This window comes from Adiantum capillus-veneris, chromosome 24 (genome assembly GCF_014529385.1).
Source record: "Adiantum capillus-veneris isolate H3 chromosome 24, ASM1452938v2, whole genome shotgun sequence".
NCBI lineage: Eukaryota > Viridiplantae > Streptophyta > Polypodiopsida > Polypodiales > Pteridaceae > Adiantum > Adiantum capillus-veneris.
Genome location: NC_140954.1, coordinates 92,332,175 through 92,355,726, shown reverse-complemented (window position 1 = coordinate 92,355,726; position 23,552 = coordinate 92,332,175). Strand labels below are relative to the sequence as shown.

The window sequence follows — 23,552 nt, the reverse complement described above, 5'->3', positions numbered from 1 at the left end:
GCATGTATGTACGTATGTATGAATGTATGTATGTAAATATATACGTAAATGAATGCATCTATGCGTACATACATACGGACATTGCTTGGCCAATGTGAAACGGCCATTGGCCGAGAGTTTCACCCGCAGGAGTCAAGGCCAGGCAGCCAGTGGGCCAATCGGCACTAGAATCTGACTAGTAAAGAAATGGCAAGGCTTAGTTAAGGTCTTTTAGGCCCCTCACCAGGACTTTATAAGTTGGTGGGTACTTCGAAACTAAACCAAATGGGCAAATTGGACACATGTAAGTAGGAGAGCAACCCGTAGGCCAACGCACCATCCAGAAGCTCTCATCCCAAGAAGATGCGCCCAAATATGAGAAGGGAGGCTAGTTTCAGTTTTGTGTGTGGATTTTCACGTTTGAAGCTTTAATTGAAATCTTTCCTTCTTCCCTTGTCTCATGTAGTGTGATGATTTACTCTCGTGCATCTCTCTCTCCCCTTTGCATGAACTTGAGCTCTGAAAGGATTCCAAATATCAGCAGGCGGTAGGAAATCAGTACCAACCATGCTAGGTTAGGTGCCATGCCTCTTCACTGCCACACCGGGTGTTAGGCAAAGCTAAGGCAAGATCCCCAACTCGTTAGCCATGTAGGTTGTTCAACCCCCTACGCACTAATCGTGTTTCGAACGAAGGCAAAGTGGAGGATATCATCTTGCTTGGCAGAGTTACTTTCATTGTTGTTTTCTCTTCAAAGGAACTTGCCTCTAGGGTCATCAACCACACTCCTCGACTTTGGGTTTTTTGCATGCGTGGCACGATGATTTATCATTAGCTGCTTTTGAGGACAGATGTTAATTTCTGAAGTATCCAGTAAAAATAGTTTTTCCAAACCTGCCCGCATAGTTTTGGTTGCCAGACATGTTGAGGTTGATATATTCTATCTTCCGCATACCATTTACATGTTTAGTGCAGCTTCAGACATTTGTGCCATCTATTAAGGTGGCTACTACCCCTTCCACAGTCTTTCCAGATACTAGGGAAGCTGTCTATGATATCATACAAGAGCAGACAATGGTTAAAGCCAATTACTCTATGGATATTAGACAGTTTACAGATTTGTTTAAGAGTCAGTTTAGAGAGGCCTTAGGGAAGTTGGTTTGGTCAGAGAGATGTGCACCTTTGGTACCTTCCCTTGGCTATTGAGGTGGACAGTGAGTGGGTCCCCCCAACCACTCTTAGAGTTAAGGTTGTGACGTAGATCCGCATCCCTTTTTTTTGGGTTACATTATCAGGAAATGTTAGTGGATGTGGATGATCTTAGGGGCACGTCCTAGGGGTTTCACAGTCCCTTGACTTTTGTGAGCTGCTATAGGAGGTTTTTAGAGCGGATGCTTTATATCAGTCAGATACCCAGCACTAGACTTTGTGGTTTTTGCTACATCGCCCGAGGTGGACAGAGCTTTGGGCAGATTTGTGTAGACTTGATCACTATCCAGGTAGTTACATTTCACCTCCTGATTAGACTTTCTTTATCCCCAGATGTATCTTGTGGTTTGTTGTGGGATTTTCCCCCATGATCTCATTGTACATTCATTAGGGTTTTTCCCATATTTCTTGTATCCAGACCGTTGGTTGATTCTTATGTAATACAAAGGGCAAAGAGAGAGAGAGAGAGAGAGAGAGAGAGAGAGAGAGAGAGAGAGAGAGAGAGAGAGAGAGAGAGAGAGAGAGAAATGAAATGAAATGTTATATTAACGTCTTCAAAAGGCCATAGTGACCTATGAGACCCGAAAGTTACAAAGTGGTGGATCTGATACAAAGTCAGAGTAACAAAATAACCTAACAATAGTACAAAACAAAGATATATACTATGGGGTCCTAAGTTGGTCACAGAGAGAGAGAGAGAGAGAGAGAGAGAGAGAGAGAGAGAGAGAGAGAGAGAGAGAGAGAGAGAGAGAGTAGTTTTGATTTGTTGACATTTCTGAGAGGTTTTTGTTTTCTGCTTGCTTTCTTAGGGAATTCTTATAAGTGGTCCACCTGGAACTGGCAAGACTCTACTGGCACGTGCGATAGCAAGAGAGAGTGGGCTGCCATTTGTATTTGCTTCAGGGGCGGAGTTTGTGGAGTCAAGCACAGGCAATGGGGCTGAAAAACTGTTCAACTTATTCTTCACAGCCAGGGCTAATGCATGTCATTTTATTCCACTTTAGTAATCACTGAACTGAACGTAAGGATACATCTGGTTGTAATAGATGTATGTATTTGGTATGTGATATTCCAGGCTCCATCCTTTATCTTTATTGACGAAATAGATGCACTAGCTGGAAAGAATGTTGAGGAAGATCCGGAACGCAGAGCAACCTTTGATCAATTGATTACGGAGCTAGATGGCATGTATGTAATATTGGGATGCTCTAATCAATCGAATGTTGTGCTAAATTTATGCATTCCTTTGATATTGTCTGCCACAATCTAGTAACTTCTAGTTTGCATTTTTCTGATCAGAAATATTGGCTGGGTGTATGTACTGTTTTCATCACTAATATTGAGTCTCCCTCTTTGTGGAAGGTTAGGCCCGAGAACACTTCTGTCGATAGATTTTCAAAGCGACAGGCTGTTGTTCTCATCTGTGCCACAAATCGGCCCCAGGAGTTGCATCAGTCATTTCTACGACCTGGACGTATAGACCGGGAAATTCATATAGGTTTACCAGGAGAAAAACAGCGAATACGCATTTTTGATGTTCACAGTAGAAATAAGCGGCTTGCAGAAAATGTGAATTTTCACAAGGTGAGTTGATGTATGGAAGATATGCCATTTGTCGAAGCTTCAGTTCTAAAGGGCGGATCTGTTGGTGTAATCATGACTAACAGTTCAACATTGGTTTTTTCCAGCTTGTTTTCAGGACCGTTGGTTACTCTGGTGCAGATATAAGGAATATGGTCAATGAAGCTGGCATTATGGCAGTATGTTCATCATTCTTTCCATCTTGGTGCTACTTTTAACCCTGTTTATTGTAATCATTTCCATCTTGTGCTTTGATAGGCTCGATGCAAAAGAAATGAGATCTGCCAGCAGGACTTTGTTGATGTGCTTGACAAACAGCTCTTTGAAGGAATGGGGTTGTCCTTGACGGATGAGGAACAGATTCGGGCACAAAAGAAGGTCCGGTCTGCTTTTTTTATTATGTACACTAATATTCTAGCAATTTAGACTCTTATCTAATTTGAGCTACAATTCTAAGCTTCTGGTATGCTGTCTGTCTTGTCAGGTTCCTTTGGAGACAAGACGTCTGCTAGCAGTTCATGAGGCTGGGCATGTACTTCTGGCTCACCTGTTTCCACGCTATGATTGTCATGCACTAACTCATTTGCTGCCAGGAGGCAAGGTAAGCACAATGATTTCTGTGACATAGAAGTTGTGTGTTTAGTCGTGAAGCAATTCATGTTGGTATTGGTATCCTGTTTTGGCTTCAGCAAACTGCTTTGAGCTTGTTTTACCCTCGAGAGGAGATGCTCTCAAAAAACTACACAACTGTTGGGTATCTCAAGATGCACTTAGTAGTTGCTCAGGGTGGTCGTTGTGCTGAGAGAGTGATTTTCGGTGATAATATAACTGATGGCGGACAGGATGATATTGCTCGAATTTCCAGGGTAATTTCGGAAGCTAAGATCTTCTCGTATACTTTGTGTTAAAGGTTTTTCTCACCTTTGTTCGTTTTCGTTCATGTTGATATGATTGCACCAAATATTTGTTTGCAAGCTCGTGCAGGCTGCATGTGTCTGTGTTGTAAGAACAACAATCAGCGATGTCGATAAGCTGCACCAGTTTTGAAGTGGTCTTTAATTTTTTTTCAAATTTTATTTTATTGGCCAAGAGAGGCTCAGATTGTGACATATTTCATCTTTTTTGTTGCGATGGGTATTGTTATGCTAATCAATATTTGTAGGGGTAAACATGCAAGTCATATCATGAAGTGTAGTCTCGAACTGTGTGCTTCAGGGTTGTTCCTTGGCTCCATGCTTTTCCCGAGGTGATGTCTGCCTTTTTACTTTTGAGAGAAATTTGGCTAGAGTTTCTAGACATGCATCCCACATGTATTCGTAGATCTAGAGAGGGTAAACAATGAAACCTTGGGAAAACCAAGGTCATGATCTTTCATACTTCCAAGGCAGTTAGGAGTGCGGCATTCTTTATGGTGCAGGTGGAGAGGTAGAGGTGGTGGAGTCTTATGTATACTTGGGAGTCACCTTTGCGAGCCCACCCGTGCGCTTCACCATGGCAAAGGTGGCTACGGACAGACTCACCAGAGGATATGCAGATTTGGCTATGCTAGAGAGGAGATGTCATTGTTTTGATCTCTGGAGTCTGAATCACAGGAGGGCTTACAATGACACCTAGAGGCTCTTGATGACTTTTGTACATAGAGAGGGCAGACAATGAAACCTTGGGAAAACCAAGGTCATGATCTTTCATACTTCCAGGGCAGTTAGGAGTGCAGCAGTCTTTATGGTTGCAGGTGGAGAGGTAGAGGTGGTGGAGTCTTATGTATACTTGGGAGTCACCTTTGCGAGCCCACCCGTGCGCTTCACCATGGCAAAGGCGGCTACGGACAGACTCACCAGAGGATATGCAGATTTGTCTATGCTAGAGAGAAGAGGTCATTAGGCACCCTTTTAGGAGCCCCACACCAAGGGGTGGCTCTTCGACACTTTGGTCACCCCAGCTTTCTTGTATGCTGCAGCAGTATGGGCCCTGGACTATTAGCCACCTCATGGATACAGATTGAGAGACCACAGATATGTATGATATCACTCTTGCTCCGCAGCAAGCTCTAAGTACCACATGACATTATTAGAGCAGAATTAGCCACTGCACCCATGCTAGGATTTAGTTAAATATCGGCCTGGTTGACCTCGTGGTAAAGCAGCCATAGCCGGTTGCCAGTCAGCTACAACCGGCTGGATTGACTTTGTGAACACGCTTTCGATATGCGTCTCGAACCCATTACCTCAAGAATCATATGCACTTACCGTACCTCTAGGCTACGTGCGACCGCTTGCCTGTGTGATGCAACCTCCTGCTTATAGGCCTGAACTAAATGCTGCCCCCCAAAAAAATGGCACGACCGGCGTTGCCCATCACCTCCACCTACACGTAGTCAACCAGGCTGATATTTATCATTAGCCCCCATGCTAGTTGAGGCTATTGTCCAGACACTTCGCCCATGCTATTGTCCAGACACTTCGCCTCATGCTGAAGACAAGAGAGATGCCATCAGATAGACTCACACACAAAGCCTTGGAAGCCTCCAAACTAATTTCAGAGTTAGGCGAGCACGAGTCTTGGTGTCGTAGGTGAGAGAGTGGTTGTGAGCACATGGACTAGACATGGATAGATTACTACCCTTCCAGTATGACTCGAACTCGCCCTTCATCCAGCTCTCACACAATGAGAGGAACACAGTACTTGATCAGGATCTATGGCAGCCAAAGGGACATCCTGTACTCCCGAGTTAGGGATACTTGATTCATTTTCCCTCTCTCTCTCTCTCTCTCTCTCTCTCTCTCTCTCTCTCTCTCTCTCTCTCTCTCTCTACATATGTCGCTGCACAGTCTACTATGAGATACGGGGACGCTTTCATTGTCTATTCAGAGATGGTTTTGACTCATTAGATAGAGTCATGAGATATCAGGATCAAAGATGTCTTGGATTATTCCTACTTGAGATTCAGAGACATAGAGACGCTCTATTGAATGGGCAAGACAGAGATAGTCCCAGAGACGCATCTCAGATTTCTTCAGTTTGAGTACCACAGAGGCAGAGGGGACACCACCACCACAGAGCTCGGTTTCCACCCATACACACACCAGCGGTACTCTCATGATCGAGCTATAGAGTTAGGGAGATCGAGACGACCTCGACTGAGGAGGGGAGCCACGCAACACTGGCGGAGATTGCGGCAGAGGATCCACAGGATTCTAGCACGACACCCAGAGTGTCGATCAGGATAGGCTTCATGCTACTGCTATATTGTATCATGGTGACACTTATCCCCACTTTGTACCTTTATGGCATGATACCATTGCTTAGCCTACCAGCCACCCATAGGAGTCGGTAGCACTCCTATCAGTTTTTTGTTTGTAGTTTTCTTTGTTTTGTACCCAGACTTGGTACTAGACTCATCATTGTAATCAGATGGTCTCATAGGTCATTTTGGCCTTTTGTAGACGTTAATATATCATTTCATTTCATTTCTCTCTCTCTCTCTCTCTCTCTCTCTCTCTCTCTCTCTCTCTCTCTCTCTCTCACCTAGACATCCTCTTCCCTCGAAGGTGCTGTATTATAGCGAGCACTTCTTGACCATGTTAGACAAGGGGTCGATCTAGAGATCACTCTACATGGACACATACATGCCACATAGCTCACGAGCGGCCATTGGTTAGCTCCGAGTATCATCACACTAGCTAGAGATAGAGTCAGGAAGAGCTACCCAAACCCCTCGTTGAGATGTTTTGCCAGCGTTGCACAAAGAGGGTGATTGAGGATGCGGAGCACTTTGTTTGCAGATGTAGAGCATATGAGAGTACTATGAGGCTCGTTAGATAGCCCACCGTACGACTGATCATGGAGTCCATCACAAGCTGATGACGTGGCATGCTTAAAGGACAAAAGACCATTATAAGTCGTCCCAACTTATGGGCACCTCCCGACAGGGCCCTTGGGACACTAGGGAAAATTACAAGAAGCTGGCGGGCTGGCTATACGGAAAATCTGCAAATCGCGCTATGTGCTGACGTGGCAGACCGTACGAAAATTCGTAAATCGCGCTGGCTGCGTTGACGTGGCACCTGTACGGAATTCCACAAAACCCACTGGCAGCTTTTGTGCTAGGTTTTTGGAGCAAAGTGCTTTTGAGTTGAAGGTTTTTCGTGTAACGGCTTTTCCATGGTCAAGGGCCTTTAAATAAGACCCCTGGGCCTCTCTGTGGCTCACATGTGCTAACGAGCCTGTGAGAGAGGACCAGCGGGCAACTGTACTTTGCTCAAGCATTAATACAAAAAGAAATACCTTAAGGGGCGCCAGTCTTTGGGGCCAATCTCTCTAGGCACGGAACTACGCCAGGCCGTGTCGACTAAATTGAACTGTGAAGTATTTTAAAGCGATTCTCTCGTGTGTCGTGCCAGATGCTCGACTTGGGGTGCCCAAGTCTGTTATAACGGGACCAAAGCTCAATCGATTTCTCTTCTACCGGGAAATTCGATCCCTTTTTCCGCGACACACATGGATTCTGGCAAGAATTAGACGAATCCTTCTGACACTTTTGGAACTGGAGGCAGCATTGCAAATTCAAATGGATTAATAGATCAAGAATACGGGCCACCTCGGACTACGGAGTATTAACTAATGGAGATGCAACGTCAGCAACAAGTTGATGATTGCGCAAAGCAGTGCTGCAATTTCCGAAGGATCCACTATATGCCAAATTTTTGACCCGCCACCTGATTGACAAAGTGCATACTCATTAGCAGAAAGCCATTGATACACCAATAAAGTTAGCCCTCAAGAAACCTCATGTCCCAAGGATGTTTACTGAAGATGAACTTGACGACGTTGTTGAAAGACGCGTCAACCAACTTTTGGGGGCGAAGAAGCAATCGAAGAAACGCAATAAGGGGACTGACTACCTTGGTTATTTGGGCTGTCAATCTTCTCTTGCAAGTGCAAAAAAACAGAAGAAGCATGTACGCTTCGAAGGATTGTCTAGTTCGTCCTCATCTTCTTCTGACAGTTCGGATAGCTCTTCCTCTTCCGATTCGAGTGATGAGGACAGAAAGGGCAAGAAACGAAGAAAGAACCAGAGATTTGGAAAGAACAAGAAGAAGGCCAAGGAGAGCAGACCATACTGCAAATCTGAACACTTTTTTGACAGTTTTGACGAGGATTCATCTTCTTCTGAGAATTTGGACTCCGATGACCACACGTTTTATTAAAAGAAGAACCACTTTTACAGAGCCAATGAATATGATTTTCTTGAGGGAAGGGCAAGAAGACCAAGGAATTCAAGGAGGGTGGACATGCAATAAAGTTTTACCTGATGTACCCCACTAATCAAGTTTTGACACCAAGATCAGAAAGCCCTCATCTTCTTGGACGGAGGAGCCAAGGCCAACTTCGTTTCACTTGAATTGGCAGCTCGACTTGAAATTACGCCCGATAGAAGCTGAGGCAGTTCTAGTGGCACCCGGACAGGGTGTTGCCATTACAGGTGTCATTGGCAAGCTTTGTTTGCATTGTCACGGGTATTTAGGGCACGAGAACTTTTACATCATGCCTTTGGAAGGGTGTAACGTCCTTCTAGGAAGCCCTTGGTACCACAAGAACAACTCCGTGGTCGATTATTGGGCCAAGAAAGTTACTTTGAAGAATGAGAAAAGGCAGGAAAATTGTGCTTGATGTAAAATTGAAAGTGTAACAAACTTGGGCACCCCAAGTCTAGGTTCTGTCGCAACACAATAGAGTTTCCCTTAAAACATTTCACAATTATTGAATCGACGCAGCCCGGCGTAGTTCCATGCCAAGAGAGATTGGCCCCAAAGACTGGCACCCCTTTTTGGTATTTCATTTTGTATTAATCTTTGAGTAAAGTACAACTTCCGTGTGTCCTCGGCTCTCAGACTTTGCGTCTAGAGCACTTGTACAAAGACAACAGTCACATCACTGCACATGACATCACAGGATATCACATGACAAATCAATCTGTCACAAACGGGAGCGCATAACAATATAAAATATACTCGGATAAATAGAATTTATCACTTAATACTGAAGCCAAAGGATATAGAGAGAAATAAATAGAGAGAGAGAGAGAGTGAGAAGATCGACACAGTACTGGGGACCAGAAGATCGGCTGGTCCTCCCCCCGTAATAGTATCTTTATTACTGAGGAGAAGTCTATACAAGCACTTGAACCGAACGTATTACCACGTTCGTTCTAGAATAAGACTTGATGGTTCTTGGAAGCCTTGGCTTCCTATTCCTAGGGCAAAACCCTATTCCAAGGGACTCCGTTCCTTATTCCAAATCCTTGAGAACCAAGGTTCTCGCCTCTGGATCTCACCTTCCAGACTCAGGGCATGACATCCCTGCAACTCTCTTTTCCAACTCTGTTTCCAGAGTCCTCTTCCCGCAGAACAACTCTGCTTTCCCGGACGCGAAGTCCTTACTTGGGAATCTCAACTTCCGGATCACAACTTGAGAGACTACCTCTCTCCAACCCGTGGATCTACTTCCCAAACTCGGGTACAAACCCCTTGGGCTACACTGGCTCTAGTTCCTCAGAGCACTTTTCTCCTACAAAGGCTCATGCCTTTCTCTGCTCCTACTCCCTCACGAAGAGGAAGTACACCTGCAATCAAATACTCAAAGATCATAACATGAAAATCGTTACCTTCAAAGTCTCGACGCTCGAAACGCAACTCGGTTCTCGAAAAGCAATTCCCCGGAAGAGATCTCTACATAGAAAATCCTCCCTTCCAATCCTACACACAAAAGAGGTGTGTTCTCGGGTTCCTTCTCGTAAATCAGCCCCGTCTACGACGTTTATGGGCTGAAAACAGAGAAAAACAGCAGCTTGTCGCGATGGAAACACGCTCCGTAGGCACTTCTTCACGAGGGAACTCGCGCACTGGGTCTTGGCGACATCTGGTACACTTGGGACAGTCATGGGCATCACCGGCAAACGTCTTCTTTGCGAGTGAACTCTGGCGCAACATCTTCTTCTTGCAAAAACTGATCCTCTCCTCTGAGTAAGGGCATGTGATGCTTTTATAGCTCCTAGCCACGGGCACGAATAGCTGCTCGCGTAGAGATCGCGGCAGTTTTTTTTTTTTTCAATTTTTTTTTTTTCGTTGCTCTACCAGAAAAAGAGAGAGAGAAAACGCTGGCTGATCTGTTGCCTTATTTATCAGATGGCTGCCCACTTATTAAGTGGACAGTCGGTCACCTTTAAAAATGGTATGAATCTGTCCAAAAACTCAATAAAACCTTATAAGTTAAAAACAATGCTTTCACAGCACTTCCCAAGCGTCCCTGGATGCAATCACATGGACAGTTGCAATGCAGACATAGACTTCCTCGCGAGAAAGCATCTGCTTTCCCGAAAGGCAATTTTGCTTTCTCAAAAAGCATCTGTTTTTCCTCAAAGTTTCCTCTGAACCCATCTTCATTCAAGTGCTTGCTTTTTCCTTGTGCACAATTCTAACACAATTCGGAATTTCCTCCCGACTATGGATATTTCCTTTCCGATGCACCTGTCACCCACCTTGTGACGCATGAGGAATACCCATCACCTAGTCCTTTCCTACCGAACTTATGGTACAATCTCCTTCACAATGCTCTATGTCACCCATCCTATGACGCATCAGAGATGTCCGTTCCTGGATGGTCGGATACTTCTTCCCGATGCTCCCTGTCACCCATCCGATGTGACGCATTAGAAGTACCCGTTCCTGGTGGCCTTACAGATATTCCCGTTCTCAGTGTTCCCGTCATTACTTTAAATGACGCACTAGGAATACTCTGTACTCGGATGTCTCCAGTGAGAAAAGCCCTCTCACTTAAAATTCCAATAATTCATTTAGAATTATTTTTCCTTGGTGTTCCAAGCGAGAAAACCCTCTCACTTATAAATCCAATAATTTATTTAGGATTATTTTTCTGTCAGATAAAGCCAATTTAGCAACATCCCTCTCACTTATAAACAGTTGTCCTCAACTGTAGAGGTCCAATTGAACTGCCGGGAGGAAACCGGAAAGATTCTAAATCTTGCTCAATGGTGAGTTGAGCTAGTCCTTTCTCAAAAGAGAACTTAAAAATTAAATTAAACAAAAATTCAAAAATTTAATAATTCAATACTTAGCTTACCAGTGCATGTCGTTCCTCTAGTACCTCGAGGATATGCTTCACCAATCATCAAACTTACGAGCCGCGGAAGAACTCGTCATTCGCGTCTTTCCAACATATCGAAAGTTTCCTCATTCGAGAGTCTGTTAACTCAATTCCACCTTCTCAATCCGAGAAGAATAATCCTCCTAGAAATCAATGTAGGTATATGTCCTTGTGCATAATCCTGCGTTGTTAGTCCAGAGGGTATTAAACCTCTTGTGTCCTCTCACATAGGGAATGCTCAAGTCATAGAGCATTAAGCTCGATGTCTTCTTTCACAAACAAAGTTTGCGAATACCTTAAAGAAGGTTCCTATTTCGGGCCGTCGCTCAACGTAGGCGGACGGTTCCAATCCGAAGATTCTTTGTGCACGGCGGCACTTCCTTCCAATCTTTTCCTCCTACGAATTATTACCACCAGCAGTGATTTCCCAACGTCCATTAGCGTCTCTTCCTTACAAAATCATAAAAAATGATTCACCTTGCGAGCATCAATGATGATTTGCAAAATCTCAGGCAAATAGGATTCTAGCCATAGCATTTTTTGAACGTACGTTCAAACCCAGTTCACAATAGAGCAAATCCTCTTTGATTCTCAGGGATGTTCTCCCATATGTAATTCTTACCATTTTGAAACGGTTGGCGAACTATATTCTTACGAACATAATAGTTCGAATTTATTCTAGCAGCGTGTAAATGCTACTTGACCTGCTCATGGAGAAACATATACCGCAACCAAAAGTTGCTACTGTAATGGTAAAAGCACATAGCGTACTCAATGATCAACGACCATCAGAAAACCTCTTCTCCGTAGAGAAACTCAAATTTCTTCTACCGAACACATCTCAAATAGAGATTCTCGTGTCGAAATATCCTTGCGCGCAAAAAGGCGCTCAAGAGAGTATAACAAACTCGTCGAGTTCCCTAGCATAGGTCTGCATCTTCGTGTGTTATCCATGTACTCAAAAGTGTACATAATTCTTAAGCTGTGTTAAAAGTTTTGGTGAACCTGGGAAATTGCCTTCCCTTCGTAAGATCCTTAGAGCGAAGACGCTCACCTGACGATCCCTTGGCTCGATCTTAGAGCAAACCCGATCATGAAATAAACTAGGATTTCAATCCTTGGAGTCCTCGAGCACAAGCTGTAGCAGTCTCTTGCTTCTTTACTTATAAAGAGAGTGTCCATTCACTTGTGCGAAAAGCACTACCATATCTTCCCATGTAAGGAGTGTTGGTTCATAAGGTACTCAAGCTTAGTGAAAGCTTTTCTTGCTTGAAATCGCGGAATGATTCCTTCCTTTTTGCCGTCCTACCCGCAATAGCAAGTAATTTGTTGGAGAACTACCGGATACCAGATCAATAGTTGGCCTCTCGGCTAGTCGAGCAAACCAATTCATCTCAGAAAACAATGTTTCAAATTGATCCTACTCTCATAAACGCTCGAGAGGGATCAATCCTGGCTAGACACATGCATATCTCGGGCATAAAAGCAATACGCAGTTTATGGGTTCCTCAAAGATTTAACTTTGATCAAAGACCTCCCTCTTACTTAAAGTTTGAGGGCCTTCCTTTCAAAAAACTCAGGAGTTAGATTGAATTCCCTTACTCCAAACTTTCTCCGGATAGCAATGTATCCTTCGAGAAGAGGTAACAAAAATTCGTTGTTTCTGTGTTCAATGGTTCTTGTCCCACTGCAGAGATTGTATTCTATGTACACTAAGGTGTACACTTTCAGCTTTTATTGCTACCTCCACTATCTGTTGCAAAGTATCTTGCAGACGCGTTTACAAAATTCGGGCAAAAGTCCTTCATTAAATTTGTTCATCTTTCCTTCCTCAGAGAGGATCAAGAATGGAGCTACCTTGGCAAGAGTGAACCACTACTTGCTTTGACTTGCTCGTGTTCCTATTGGGCAAACCAATCCCAATCTTCTTGAATGCCTTTCTCAAAGCGTAGAGGAAAAAAATTTGTCGGAAAATTCAGCATTGAATTGTTATTGTAAGTTCCTTGCAGAGCTTTGGTATACCACCAAGTACTTGGAATCCCCCTTGAGGTGTTTGGTCACATGCCTCACCTTCGACACTTCTCAGAAATTGCCGTTTGCAAAGGCAACTTCAAATTGTCGAATGAAACAGTAGCTTTCAGGACATCTTCCCTTCCGTCAAAAGTATCAAACTTGAATGGAGTGTTCCTAGGTCTAGAGACCTTCTTCATACCCTTCCCGAGATGACGGGATTTCTTGGCTATGGTTGTGGATTGCTGTTCATGGATATCTTCTGGGTTCTGAACGATCTTGAGAATTCCGCTCCTTGGATTCCCTAGGTTCTTGAGCATCATGCTCTTGTCGCCTTCTCAAAGAATCCCAACTCTTGTGTCGACTTCTTGTAGAGAGAAAAAAAATTTCCAACTCTGCGAGCTTTTCCTGCAGGACTTGGGTTTCCGCTTGCTTACTTCTCTCTTGGCTTGTCATGACTTCTTTCCGTATCTTCCCAGAGTCGTCGTCCTTTACAGAGAAAGAGAGGAGACCATGCTCTAATACCACTGTCACAAACAGGAGCGCATAACAATATAAAATATACTCGGATAAATAGAATTTATAACTTAATACTGAAGCCAAAGGATATAGAGAGAAATAAATAGAGAGAGAGAGAGAGTGAGAAGATCGACACAGTACTGGGGACCAGAAGATGGGCTGGTCCTCCCCCCGTAATAGTATCTTTATTATTGAGGAGAAGTCTATACAAGCACTTGAACCGAACGTATTACCACGTTCGTTCTAGAATAAGACTTGATGGTTCCTGGAAGCCTTGGCTTCCTATTCCTAGGGCAAAACCCTATTCCAAGGAACTCTGTTCCTTATTCCAAATCCTTGAGAACCAAGGTTCTCGCCTCTGGATCTCACCTTCCAGACTCAGGGCATGACATCCCTGCAACTCTCTTTTCCAACTCTGTTTCCAGAGTCCTCTTCCCGTAGAACAACTCTGCTTTCCCGGACGCGAAGTCCTTACTTGGGAATCTCAACTTCCGGATCACAACTTGAGAGACTACCTCTCTCCAACCCGTGGATCTACTTCCCAAACTCGGGTACAAACCCCTTGGGCTACACTGGCTCTAGTTCCTCAGAGCGCTTTTCTCCTACAAAGGCTCATGCCTTTCTCTGCTCCTACTCCCTCACGAAGAGGAAGTACACCTGCAATCAAATACTCAAAGATCATAACATGAAAATCGTTACCTTCAAAGTCTCGACGCTCGAAACGCAACTCGGTTCTCGAAAAGCAATTACCCGGAAGAGATCTCTACATAGAAAATCCTCCCTTCCAATCCTACACACAAAAGAGGTGTGTTCTCGGGTTCCTTCTCGTAAATCAGCCCCGTCTACGACGTTTATGGGCTGAAAACAGAGAAAAACAGTAGCTTGTCGCGATGGAAACACGCTCCGTAGGCACTTCTTCACGAGGGAACTCGCGCACTGGGTCTTGGCGACATCTGGTACACTTGGGATAGTCATGGGCATCACCGGCAAACGTCTTCTTTGCGGGTGAACTCTGCAGCAACATCTTCTTCTTGCAAAAATTGATCCTCCCCTCTGAGTAAGGGCATGTGATGCTTTAATAGCTCCTAGCCATGGGCACGAATAGCTGCTCGCGTAGAGATCGCGGCAGTTTTTTTTTTTTCCATTTTTTTTTTCGTTTTTTTTTTCGGTGCTCTACCAAAAAAAGAGGGAGAGAAAACACTGGCTGATCTGTTGCCTTATTTATCAGATGGCTGCCCACTTATTAAGTGGGCGGTTGGTCACCTTTAAAAATGGTATGAATCTGTTCAAAAACTCAATAAAACCTTATAAGTTAAAAACAATGCTTTCATAGCACTTCCCAGGCGTCCCTGGATGCAATCACATGGACAGTTGCAATGCAGACATAGACTTCCTCGCAAGAAAGCATCTGCTTTCCCGAAAGGCAATCCCGCTTTCTCAAAAAGCATCTGTTTTTCCTCAAAGTTTCCTCTGAACCCATCTTCATTCAAGTGCTTGCTTTTTCCTTGTGCACAATTCTAACACAGTTCGGAATTTCCTCCTGACTATGGATATTTCCTTTCCGATGCACCCGTCACCCACCTTGTGACGCATCAGGAATACCCATCACCTAGTCCTTTCGTACCGAACTTACGGTACAATCTCCTTCACAATGCTCTATGTCACCCATCCTATGATGCATCAGAGATGTCCGTTCCCAGATGGTCGGATACTTCTTTCCGATGCTCCCTGTCACCCATCCGATGTGACGCATCAGAAGTACCTGTTCCTGGTGGCCTTACAGATATTCCCGTTCTCAATGTTCCCGTCATTACTTTAAATGACGCACTAGGAATACTTTGTACTCGGATGTCTCCAGTGAGAAAAGCCCTCACTTAAAATTCCAATAATTCATTTAGAATTATTTTTCCTTGGTGTTCCAAGCGAGAAAACCCTCTCACTTATAAATCCAATAATTCATTTAGAATTATTTTTTTGTCAGATAAAGCCAATTTAGCAACACAATCACATAAAAATTCATTCCAAATCTCAGACCATGACTGCCAACAATGTATATAGTAATCGCATCTAGATCCATCTCGAACCTCACTGATGTTGGATTAACTAATCCTTATTGCAATCATGTCTATAGAGATTTATAAGACTGTAATGCCGCAGTCATTTCGTCTTTCGATTCCTGCACTCAAACAAGTCACATGAGAGAGTACAAATCATTCATGTTCAATTTCGGGAATTCCATTTCATAAAGTCATACAACGGATTCCAGAATATTGTTAGCACAATAGTATCCTTGAAACCCAAAGGGATATTAGTGACTCTATTCAATCCAGGGAATCTGTGACAAAAGAGCGGAGTGACTCCCCTCTTGTGCAATCCCTCTGCACTAGATTCAACCTTGTTGATCTATGGGATCTCTCGGAGTAGATGCAGCTAAACCGAATGTCTCATAGTAAAGTTCCAAATCTAAGGAGTATCCGCTAGGTCCTCCTCCTCCGTCCACTTCTCATCCAACTACGGATAGTTCTTGAATTTAACTAAGAACTGCCGAATCACTTTACCTTTCACTTTTCTTTCCTTGTGTGTCAGTATCTGTTTAGAAACGAGTATCTCCTCGCTCTCTTCCACTCCGGGTTGCTCATCTGGCTCCCCATCAATTGGCACCTCACCTTTAAAAGGTTTCAAGAGACTCGCATGGAATGCATTGTGAATCTTCCAAGTATCTGGCAGCTTGAGTTGAAAGGAGACGTCATTTCTCTTTTCTTTAATCTGGAAAGGGCCATAATACCTCATGCTAACCTTTGGAAAAAGCCGCTCCTTTCCCCTTCGTTTCCTTAGGCGTGCCTTTTCAAAACGTAAGAGCACCCAATCATCTTCCTTTAATTTCAAGTCGCGTCGATGTCGATCAGCTGCCTTCTTATGTTGTACTTGAGACTTTCCTAAAGCCTCGCGGACTTCGGCAAAAGCAGTGTCCAAGTCCCTCGTGTACTGGTCGGCTTCAAAGATCTTCTCTTTAGTGCTGAGAAAGGGAGGAACCTTTTGAGCACCTTCAATTATTTCAAATGACGCTTTACCCGTCAAAGAGTGAACCGTGTTATTTTAGGCAAATTCCACCAAAGGCAAATTTTTTTCCCATTGAGTCTTCGGATCAGAGATGTAAGACTTCACCAACAAATCCAAAACAACTGAATTTGCGATCTCAGATTGCCCATCAGTCTACGGGTGGAAAGATGACGAGAACTGCAACTGTGTGCCAATGTTCTCCCAAATAGCCCTCCAAAACAAACTCACAAATCGGGGAACTCTGTAGGAGACTATTGTCTCAAGCATGCCATATAACCGAAGTATCTGCTCAATGAACAGTCTCGCTAAATGGTCCGGCTTGACTGTTTTCTTCAGTGGAATGAAGTGAGCTTGCTTGCTAAATCTATCAATGACAGTCCAAATGCCATCGTGCCCACTCCGTGTCTTCGGGAGATCAAAGATAAAATCCATTGCAATGCTTTCCCAAGGGCGGGTTGGAATGGGTAAAGGCTGTAGTAATCCTTGTGTCGTATGTCTGTCAAACTTGACCTTTTGGCATACTAAACAATTGCGAAAAAAGTCGTCCGTCTTGGCCAAAAGAAATAACGGTCTACCCCTTTCAAGGTGGTATCGATGCCGCGGTGAAAGAGACTTCCCTACCTTCTTTGTGTTTTAACAAGACACAATTGAATTCAAGCATTTAATGTGAGAGGATCCATGAAGTCTGTCAAGAATATCATCGATCCTTGGAATTGGGAATCTGTTCTTGATGGTGATTTTATTGAGAGATCTATAGTCAATGCAAATTCTCCACGATCTGTCTTTCTTTAGTACTAATAAAACCGGAGAACAGTAAGGTGAAGTACTAGGCTGGATGAGGCCCTTTTCAAGAAGGTCTTTCACTTGGTTCATGATTTCTTCATTCTGGGCTCGGCTAACACGGTAGGGTGGCTGGTTCGGTGGTGTAGTTCCAGGGATTAGATCAATAGTATGTTCCTCAGGACGAGATGGAGGTAACTCGCTTGGTAGGTGGTAGGCCTTCTGAGAAACAGTCAGAATGTGTGCGCATTAATTCTTGTCGTTCTTTGTCCCGTTGTTGATCATTCAATTCTTTCAAATAGATCAAGTAAACAAAAAGATTGGATTTCACTAATTTTGAATGGCCTAAGTCGATACAATAGGGACAGACTCGCCCTTCAATTTTACATTAAGTACAATTTTCTTGCCCTCCTCTTGGTCAAAGTCGCTTTCTTGGCCCAATAGTGGACCACAACGTTGTTCTTATGGTACCAAGGGTTTCCTAGGAGGACGTCACATCCTTCCAAAGGCCTGATGTAAAAGTCCTCGTGCCCTAAATACCCCTGACAATGCAAACGAAGTTTGCCAATGACTCGTGTAATGGCTACATCCCGTCCGAGCACCGCTAGAACTGTCTCCGCGGGGCGTAATCTCGAGTTGAGCCGCCAATCAAGGTGAAATGAATTTGGCCTCGGCTCCTCCATCAAAGAAAATGAGGGCTTCCTGATCTTTTACTTTGCCCCATGCGCGGCAAAGTTCCGTACTTTCATCTATCTGGCTTGGGTCGGTTCTCATGCAATCCGGTACCAGTCCTGATCTCACGTGCACATCTAACCCATAGTCACAAGGGACGCCCTTTTTCGGGCTTCCCGTCCCCACTTGCCGTCCCGCCCTCTTTTTTACACTAAAAATCCATTTGAGCCCCGTCCCTCGTTCCCCGTCCCAGAATGCGTCCCTTGTGACTATAATCTAACGCTATATGTATGTGGACAAGCTACTTCATGTTCAGGGTTCAGGTCAGCTTAGGAAGTGTTCTGGCACCTTTGTGAGTCTGTTCGCAGGCCGTGCATGTCCAGGCACTTAAAGTAGTTGCATATCCTCTGGTTGCACACAGCATGATGATGAGAATTACAGTCAGTAGCCATCATGAGCATTTGACAGTGCATAGAACCCATTTCCCTATTTTAGCCATTTTTCACTTATTATTAATAAGTGACTTTGTTGGGAAAGTGAGTAGGGCAAATTTGCTAGTTTCTTCAAAAGAAACCTAGCGCTAGCACTTTCTGGTAGAAGAGGCAGCAGAAGCTCTTATGCTTGCAGTGCACCTTCTCAGCAAGACCGGCAGAATCCCTAGCGTTTTCAGCCATCAAGACCAGCCTAGCGTTTTCAGCAATAGCAGATCAGCCCTGGCGTTAGCAGATTGCAGATCAGCCTAACGTTTTTGCAATTGCAGATCATCATCAATGTTTTGCAGATTGCCCTAGCATCAGCATTTTCAGTTTTCAGCATTTAGACTCCGTAGCAGCAGCCCCAAACCTCGCAGATCTCACCTTCCCGCAGCAAATCCTCGCTGCACGGTCAGATCAGCCATCATTTTCAGTTTCAGCCGGCTGTTCGCAGATTTCAGCATCTGCGTTTTTCAGCGCATCGTCGTCGCCATCGACATCCTTCTCGACACAGTGTCAGAATTCAACAGATACCAGATTTGCAGATTTCAGCCCCTAGCGTTTTCAGATTTCAGCCCGTCTCGTTGCCGTCATCATTGTCGTCGACATCGTCGGCAAGTCCATTGTATCTAGACCATTGTCCTAGATTTGTGTAATCAATAGCATAGACCTCTCTCGCCATAGAGAGTAACATTCTGGTGTCGTATTCTTCTCTCTCTCTCTCTCTCTCTCTCTCTCTCTCTCTCTCTCTCTCTCTCTCTCTCTCTCAACACCTTCATTCACAGTGTCATTCACTTTGTTTGTGATCATTTGCACTCTCTCACTAAAGAAACGGAAGGCTCTCTCTTCCGTAAGTAAAAGGAACCCTTGAGCACAGTTCGGAGCACTCATCTTGAGCAAAGTTCAACATTCACTTCTACTGCACCTTACACCTGCTTTCATCTTGCCTTTCTTCCACGTTCTTCCGTTGCTCTAGAACTCTCAGGCCTTTCTTCAGTTTGTCCTCGTTGTGCCTTTTTGGGGCACCTTGCGGAGATGTGTCCTTGTTCCCTGCAACCAAAACACTTCCCCTCTTTGAGATAGTCGTTTCTCTGTTCTGCAGCCAAACGAGATCGTGCATCCTCCTTTTTCTGGGAGTTCTTCTTCTTTCTATTGTCATTTGTCGAGGTCTGTCTGGTCCTTTGAGCCTAAACTTCATCAGTGGGTAGGTCAAGTTACCTGAATGTATCAAGAATCCCCGCTTAGCATGTCCTATCAGTTGTTGTATGGACGTAGACTATTGTTCAAGGCAGTAATCTCGGATCTCTGTAGGGAGTCCGCAACAAAACCGCTCAATTTGTTCTTTGAAAGTAACCTTCTTAAACGAAGATGTCGGTAGAAAAGAATCCCAAAACCTTTCACAATATGCGTCCAAAGTGTCACCCTTGGTCATCCGAAGATGGTTCCAAGCGGTTCTCACATATCAATCGTACTCCTGGGTCAACCAAGAAGAAATAAAGAGCCGTTTGAACTTCAACCACTTGGTCGGGGCTTCTTTCCTCAAAAGAAGAGTGGACCACCATGTTCATGCATTTCCTTCAAAAATGATGCTGTCCTCTTGATCTTGAGTAATGCCCTCCGGAGAAGTCTGTCACAAGACGGGCACCACGTGCCAATAGAAAAGAACAGATTGAACAGACTTTTAGCACTTCAATAACAACTGAACTGAAAAAGAGAGAGACGACACGCGACACGGAGTGGCGGAATTCCATTCGAGAGAGTACTGGCCCCAAACCTTGGCGCCCCTTTCGGTATTTCTTTATATTGCATCATCAAAGTACAAGCCGGTACTCCAGACTTTGCACCTTCTCCAAGAAGCATGCCAGAGAATGAGCCCTAACCTCGTATTTAAAGTCCCTTGGCCTAAAAAGCAATTACAGTGAAAAGCCTTCAAAACTCAAAAGCTTCTTGTCCAAAAGCAAAGCCAAAAAGCTACCAACGTAAATCACGAAAATTCGTACAGCCTGCCATGTCATCAACCAGCGCAAAACGCGGAAATCTCCCCGCTGCCCTTAGGGTTAGTGTTAGGGTTTCTACAGTTTTAGGGTTATGGTTTCCAAAATTAGGGTTTGCATTTTTAGGGTTAGGGTTTCCAGAATTAGGGTTTGCAGGTTTTAGAGTTAGGGTTTCCAAAATTAGGGTTTATAAGTTTTAGGGTTAGGGTTTTCAGAATTAGGGTTTCAAGAGTTAGGGTTTTTGGCAGAAATTAGGGTTTAGGCCCTCGGCCACATCTGTAAGTTGGCTCCATTCTTTAGGCTTTGACATGTCAGCAGTTTGTTACAAAGGCTATATCAAATTGTTGAATGAAAGCCAGAGCCTTCGGAGCATCTCGAAATCCAGAAAAGGATTCAAATTTCACTGATTGTCCACCCTCTTTAAATTCCTTTGTCTTTTTGTTCTTGTCTTCGAGGAAATGTACTGGTTGGCTCTGTAAAAGTGATTCTTCTTTGCATAAAACATGTGATCATCGGAGTCCGAACTGTCAGAGGATGACTTCTCCGTAGAACTATCAGAAACTGGTCGGAATCTGATCTTCTTTGCCTTTTTCTTGTTCTTTCCAAAGCTTTGTTTCTTGCTTCGCTTCTTGCCCTTTCTGTCCTCCTCGCTCGAGTCGGAAGAGGAAGAGCTAGAAGAACTGTTTGAAGAAGAGGAAGAAGAACTGGGTAGTCCTTTGAAACGCACATGCTTCTTTTGTTTTCGTGCAGATGGAAAAGAAGATTGACGGCCCAAGTTACCGGGGTAGTCAGTCCCCTTGTTGCGCTTCTTCAATTGCTTCTTTGATGGCTTCCTCATATCTAGAAGCTGATTGATTGGAGCCTCGACCGCATCATGGAGTTCTTCTTCAGTGTACATCCTTGGAGTATGAGGTTTCTTGATTGCTGGTTTGATTGGTGTCTCGATGGCTTTTTGCCACTCGGTATGCACTTCATCCATTGGCTTCTGGGTCAAAAATTTGCAAACTGAAGCATTTGCTTTGCGCACTCATCAACCCGTTGTTGGCGTTGCATCTCCATGAGTTCATATTGTGAGGGCCGGGGTGGCCCGTACTCATTCTCCACTAAATCGCTTGAATTTTTAGTACTGCCTGCCGCCTCAGGGATGGCAGATGGAGTCATCTGGTTTTCTTCGGAATCCATGAGTGTTGCGAGAAGGATCGGATTTCCCGGTAGAAGAGAATTCGGCCGTGCTCTAATGCCGCTGTAACAAACTTGGGCACCCCAAGTCTACGTTCTGTTGCGACACAAAAGAGAGTCCCTTAAAACACTTCACAATTAATGAGTCGACACGGCTTGACATAGTCCCGTGCCAAGAGAGATTGGCCCAAAGACTGGTGCCCCTTTTCGGTATTTCTTTTTGTATTAATCTTTGAGCAAAGTACAACTCCCGTGGGTCCTTAGCTCTCAGACTCTGCATCCAGATGCTCTGAGAAGTGAGACCCTTGGGCTCCTTATAAACTTACAAAGGGATGCTAAAAGCAGAGGCCCAAAAGCCATAAACTCAAAAGCAAAGTCTTTCAAAAGCATCTTGGTCGAAAAACTGTTGGAAAAGCAGTAAGCGCAATTCCCGTACGGTTGTCAGGGCAAAAAGCGGAATTTTATACGGTCTGCCATGTCAGCCTGTTAGGGCGATTTCTGGGATCCATACGGCTTGCCTGCCACGTCAGCGTCCGTACAGTCTGCCTACCACGTCACTATCTGTACAGTCTACCGCCACGTGAGCAGTCTGTCCGTACGATCTGTGTCTTGCCACATCATCGATTTGTGATAGAAGGGCGAGTCCGTCCCTATTGTATCGGCTTCGGCCATTTCCAAATTAATGAAATCCAGTCTTTTCGTTTACTCGATCTACTTGAAAGAACTGAATGATGAACAACGAACCAATATGTCTGAATTGGATAAGGAACGACAAGAATTTCTGCGCACACAGGCTTGTTTCTTTGAAGGCCTACCAGGCGAGTTACCCACGTCGTCTTGAGGACCATACGATTGATTTGATTCCTAGAAGTACACCACCGAACCGGCCACCCTATCAAGTTAGCCGAGCCGAGAACGAAGAAATAATGAACCCCCAGAGCTAGATTGACGTGTAGACTACAGGAGATGGGAGTACCCATAGAGGTGATTTGGGGGATTATGGCATTATACAAGTCAGTAGTGGGGCATGTACGCACTCCAGAGGGGTTTTCTACATTAGTTCACTTCACTATTGGGGTGAAGCAGGGCTGCCCGCTCTCTCCTACTCTATTTGGTATGTATGTGGATGAGGTTTCCGACTATATTGAGAGAGAGGGTGATAGAGGTGCACAGTTGGCAGGGACATGGATTTCACTATTGTTATATGCTGATGATTTTGTGTTGATCTCCGACTCTCCGAAGGGGATGCAACGTCACTTGAATGCTTTGCATAGGTTTGCTCACGACAGTGGTCTGTTTGTCAACCTTGGTAAAACCAAGGTTATGGTGTTTAACACCACCCCACAATGGGCCAGGAGATCAACACCCACATTCATATACGGCCATGAGACAGTGGAGTATACAGATGCTTACGCCTACCTTGGGGTGGTCTTTAGTGTAGCAGCATTTTCATTGAGGAGAGCAGCAGACACTAGACTGACTAGAGCACATGCAACATTGGGTGGACTGTAGAGGATGTGTTCACAGATTCAGTTTCAAGAGCCTCCGACGAAGCTCTGGCTTTTTGACACTTTGGTGGCTTCCATATTGCTCTACAGAGTTCAGATATGGGGGCCTCATTGGACCATCACAGGAGGTCGGGTCGCATTGATGGATGGGGAGACATGGAGAAGCCTCTAGTCTGTGTGATCTCGCGGCTTATTAGAGCCAAGGCTTCAGTACCACATGACATTATTCGAGTAGAGCTAGCTGCTCCCCCACTAGTGGTTGAGGAGCTTACCAGATCAGTTTCCTTCTTACACCGCTTGTGGGACCTCCCCAGAGATAGATATGCCCGCCTAGCACTTGAGTCCTCTCAACGGTTAGCTTTATAGGGAGACACAGCATGCTGGTATGGGGAGATGACATCATGGTTTCAGGTACATGGGTTCAG

At 44.5% G+C, this 23,552-nt stretch overlaps 1 protein-coding gene across 3 annotated transcripts in view; it reads left to right on the top strand.

The window, feature by feature from the left end:
• Positions 1-23,552, top strand: part of FTSH12 (FTSH protease 12) — a 67,545-nt gene that overhangs the window by 22,247 nt on the left and 21,746 nt on the right. For all 3 annotated transcript variants that reach the window (XM_086497927.1, XM_086497926.1, XM_086497925.1), the window contains exons 8-14: positions 1,998-2,168; positions 2,264-2,376; positions 2,556-2,772; positions 2,877-2,948; positions 3,028-3,147; positions 3,254-3,370; positions 3,459-3,635. In XM_086497927.1, coding sequence (XP_086354053.1) covers positions 1,998-2,168; positions 2,264-2,376; positions 2,556-2,772; positions 2,877-2,948; positions 3,028-3,147; positions 3,254-3,370; positions 3,459-3,635 — 987 coding nt within the window. The remainder of the gene's footprint in view (positions 1-1,997; positions 2,169-2,263; positions 2,377-2,555; positions 2,773-2,876; positions 2,949-3,027; positions 3,148-3,253; positions 3,371-3,458; positions 3,636-23,552) is intronic.